The 4,364-nt window shown below is 58.7% G+C and overlaps 1 protein-coding gene across 1 annotated transcript; it reads left to right on the top strand.

Moving 5' to 3' along the window:
* Positions 1–738: 738 nt before the first annotated feature.
* Positions 739–3,760, top strand: Irgc (immunity related GTPase cinema). Its single transcript, XM_004644333.2, has 2 exons — positions 739–829; positions 2,244–3,760. Exon 2 carries the CDS (start codon positions 2,310–2,312, stop codon positions 3,699–3,701), a length of 1,392 nt encoding a protein of 463 aa, XP_004644390.1. The 5' UTR covers positions 739–829; positions 2,244–2,309; the 3' UTR covers positions 3,702–3,760.
* The last annotated feature ends 604 nt before the right edge of the window (positions 3,761–4,364 follow it).

The raw sequence follows: 4,364 nt of genomic DNA, 5'->3' as shown, positions 1-4,364 counted from the left end.
TGTGCCTGACTGCGGCAGCCCACGGCCCAGCGATACCAGGAAGGGCAATGCTCTTAAAAGACCCTCTTGCTGAGGGTTGAGGCCTGGTTTAAATTAAGTACTTCTCTTTTGTAAGTTTCTTACATGATTAGAGCTTTTGGAGGAAACTCAGAGCATCTGAAAAAGACAGGAAGAAATTCTGCAGCTCCTAAGTAACTTCTAAGAAAGATGTTGCTAAGCATCCTCAATGTTGATAAGTACTGCAGCTCCCCAAGCCTCAAGAGCAACTTTTGTGTGCATAAAATATACATCCAAACTCGCCTTCAGTGCAGGGGCCTTCTCTCTTGAAGGCCTGACTTTGTATCTACTTTATAATAAATTCTGCCTGTACTTCTGCAAAGCCCATGTGTCTTGACTGAATTCTTTCATCAGGGAGACAAAAAGACTGAGGACCAAGGCAGCGAGGGTCCGGTTCTGTGCTGCATCAGAACCTGGCTTCTGGTACCCGGGTGGGGTGGGGGCGGGCAGGGCTGGCCACCTGTGCTGGCACCATGCCCTGGAGACCGCAGGGGTTTTGGAACAAGTCTCAGTATTGGAAAGATCTTTCTTGGGCTTATGTGGGTGCTGAAAGCCCAGTGTGACCAGGTGGTGACCCCCGGAGCCGCTGAGGGTGGGGTCCTGTCCCCCTCATCTCTGACATCATGGTGACATTGTTACACCAGCCCTGGCTGACCAATAGGCTGCTGCTTGCTGTGATAATGGGGCCTAGCAACCAGGGCTGCTCCAGGCTAACAGGAGAGGACTCTCACCCGGGGAGAGAGTGAGGGGAGAGGGAGAGAGTGCAGGGGAGGTGAGTTCTCCAGCCCAGGGCTCTCTGCTGTGCCCCCCGGGGGCAGGGTGTGGGGGCAGAGTCAGGGCTTTCTGGAGATGCCAGTCCTGACCCATCCAGACCTAACTTCAGCCCCACAGCCACCATCTTGTCTGCCCTCCCTTTGCTGTAGGTCCTGTCTGGGCTCCCATCTGCCCTCCACAGGGCCCTGACATAAGGGGGCTTGGAGTCTGTGGAGCTCACTTATGGGGGTAGGAGGATCAGGTCTGGTGGCAACAAAGTAATAAGGACAAAGTTCTGGGCCTGGGTGGTGAGGGTGGGTGAGGGGATGGGCAGCCAAGGGGCATAGAGGGGAGGCAAATCATGTGGCTAGAAGGGCTGCAGCTCCCCAGTGGGGCCAAAGCACCCCAGGGCCTGAGTTTGGGTCTTGTCTGGGCCACTGTGCAAGAGATGACACTGGTCTCCTCAGAGCCTCAGGGCCTCTCTGTCAGGTGGGGATGGGATCCCTGACAGGAGCGTCTCTCCCAGCACTCTCTGAAGGTGGGTTTAGAGGTGATGGGCCAGAGAGAGTAGGAGTGCGGACAGGGAGAATCAGGTGGGAAGGGACCTAAGAGAGACCTTCACAAAGGCCCCAGGAGGTGGCAGAACAGGCCCAGGAGGCAAAGGTCAAGCTAGGCCGCCCACAGTAGGACTGGGTCAAATGGGAGGGACATCCAAAGCCCGGGCTTCTTCCACAGGCAGAACCAAGATCAGCCTCAAAGTTGGCCCAGGGTCCAGGATGGCCTCCAGAGAGGTGGACAGGACTCTCCCCTCACTGAGGCTGCTGAGGCAAGGACTTGCTCAGAGTCACATGGATGCTTAAGAATCTCAGTGCTCATTTTTTTTTTTTAGGCCTGGAGATTGAATTCAAGGCCTGGACACTAAGCTATATATATATCCCCAGCCCTTTATTAATTTTGAGCTGGGGTCTCACTAAGCTGCCAAATAGCACAGGGAATCTCAGCCAGTGCCTACAGCATAGTAAGTCAGGTGCTGGGTGCTTCTGAGCACAGGGCCCAGCAGTTACTGTCTCTCTCTCTCTCTCTCTCTCTCTCTCTCTCTCTCTCTCTCTCTCACACACACACACACACACACTTACCCATAAAGCTGGTTTCTTGGTTACGCCCCAGACCTGAGAGCACCTCAGGATGCTGTTTAGGCATCTGTGTGAAACCTGGAGACCCAACAGGCACAGAGAGGTGTTCATTCCGTCCTAGGACACACAGCGAGTTAGTGGTACAGATGAGACTTCAAGGCTAAGGTATCCAGTGTAGGCCGGGTTCCTAAGGAGTGGGCCATTGGGTCCTGGGGTAGGGGTCCCGCACATCCTTGATGCCCCTCTTTCTGCCCACACCAGGGCCCATTAGGTGTGCCAAGGGTTCCTTCTCCTCCGCAGACGCTGAGGATCACGCGTCCTGTGACTCTCCCTTGTCCCCTGCTGTGCTCTGAACCACAGGTCACCATGGCTACTTCCAAGTTGCCAGCCGTGCCTGGGGAGGAGAGCACCATCCTCATGGCCAAGGAGGAGCTGGAGGCCTTGCGCACAGCCTTCGAGTCTGGCGACATTCCCCAGGCCGCCTCCCGCCTGCGAGAGCTGCTGGCCTCCTCCGAGAGCATCCGGCTGGAGGTGGGCGTCACGGGCGAGTCGGGGGCCGGCAAGTCATCCCTCATCAATGCCCTGCGAGGCCTGGGGGCCGAGGACCCTGGCGCAGCCCTCACCGGCGTCGTGGAGACCACCATGCAGCCCTCGCCCTACCCGCACCCACAGTTTTCTGATGTGATGCTGTGGGACCTCCCAGGGGCCGGCTCTCCTGGCTGCCCGGCTGACAAGTACCTGAAGCAGGTGGACTTCAGCCGCTACGACTTCTTCCTGCTGGTGTCTCCCCGCCGCTGCGGGGCCGTGGAGACCCGCCTGGCCTCGGAGATCCTGCGCCAGGGCAAGAAGTTCTATTTCGTGCGTACCAAGGTGGACGAGGACCTGGCGGCCACTCGCAGCCAGCGGCCCTCGGGCTTCAGCGAGCCGGCTGTCCTGCACGAGATCCGAGACCACTGTGCCGAGCGGCTGCGGGCCGTCGGTGTGTCCGATCCCCGCATCTTCCTCGTGTCCAACCTCTCGCCGTCCCGCTACGACTTCCCAGCGCTCGTGTCCACCTGGGAGCACGACCTGCCTGCCCACCGGCGCCACGCTGGGCTGCTGTCGCTGCCCGATATCTCGCTGGAGGCCCTGCAAAAGAAGAAGGACATGCTGCAGGAGCAGGTGCTCAAGACGGCGCTGGTGTCCGGAGTCATCCAGGCCCTGCCCGTGCCCGGGCTGGCGGCCGCCTACGACGACGCGCTGCTCATCCGCTCGCTGCGCGGTTACCACCGCAGCTTCGGCCTGGATGACGACTCACTGGCCAAGCTGGCCGAACAGGTGGGCAAGCAGGCAGGCGACCTGCGCTCGGTCATTCGCTCCCCGCTGGCTAATGAGGTCTCGCCAGAAACCGTCCTACGGCTCTACTCGCAGTCGTCCGATGGCGCCATGAGGGTGGCCCGCGCTTTCGAGAGGGGCATCCCCGTGTTCGGCACGCTGGTGGCCGGGGGCATCAGCTTCGGCACGGTCTACACCATGCTCCAGGGTTGCCTCAATGAGCTGGCTGAGGATGCCCAGCGGGTCCGTATCAAGGCTCTGGAGGAGGACGAGCCCCAGCCAGAGATCAGCCTGGAGGCTGCTGGTGACAATGGCGTGGAAAAACGGGGATCTGGGGAGGGCGGCGGTGAGGAAGGTCAGCTCACCACCCGCCGGAAGCTTGGCCTCCTTCTCAAGTACGTGCTCGAGAGCTGGAAGAAACGCGACTTAACAGAAGAGAAATAAACGTGCAGGCTGCCCCCACCTCGCCCACAAACCAAGCCTTTACTGAAACGCTAAACCAAGCAGGGAACCAAACAAGGCCGATGTTATACAAATGATAACGCTGAGAGCCCAGTTGCTGAGAGGGGAAGGGCGGAGGAGGGGCAGGCACTGATGGTGGGAGGGAGGGGCAGAGGGTAAGAGCCCATGGGAGCTTTGGTGGGCTCTCGCATTTGATCCCCATGTGGCCAAGGGGATGGCACAGCCTCCTACCAAGACAGGAGACAAATATCAAGTGCTAGGAGTGCTCATGGCTGAGTGGTGACTGGGTCCTGCTAAGGACTTTAGTATTATTACTTGGACCCAGTATGAAACCCAGGGCCTCACCCTACCACTGAGCTACACAACCAGACCCTGGTACTTAAGTTTCAATCTCACCTCCCTTTCTGACAACTCCAATGTCCCAAAGTCCGCTTCTGGATAGGCAGCCAACGGGTACCTGGGATTGGCACAATGGTGCCTAGCAATTGCTGCCTGGGAGTGAGGGAGGGTGGGGTGGAGGGAAGGAGGAGGGACAAATGGTCCCGGGAGCCCCTCCGTGTGGAATGTGGGGGAGAGAGCATGAGTAGCCAGGTGAAGGTGAGCTGATGAGCATAGGTAGGGGTCAGTGTGGCATGTCCTGCAGAA

This window comes from Octodon degus, unplaced genomic scaffold (assembly GCF_000260255.1).
Source record: "Octodon degus isolate 3935 unplaced genomic scaffold, OctDeg1.0 scaffold00197, whole genome shotgun sequence".
NCBI classification, from domain to species: Eukaryota; Metazoa; Chordata; class Mammalia; order Rodentia; family Octodontidae; genus Octodon; species Octodon degus.
This window is presented reverse-complemented; position numbering and strand designations above follow the sequence as displayed.

Coding starts and splice junctions, on each gene's coding strand:
- Irgc (XM_004644333.2), top strand. CDS start 2,310: ATGGCTACTTCCAAGTTGCCAGCCGTGCCTGGGGAGGAGAGCACCATC.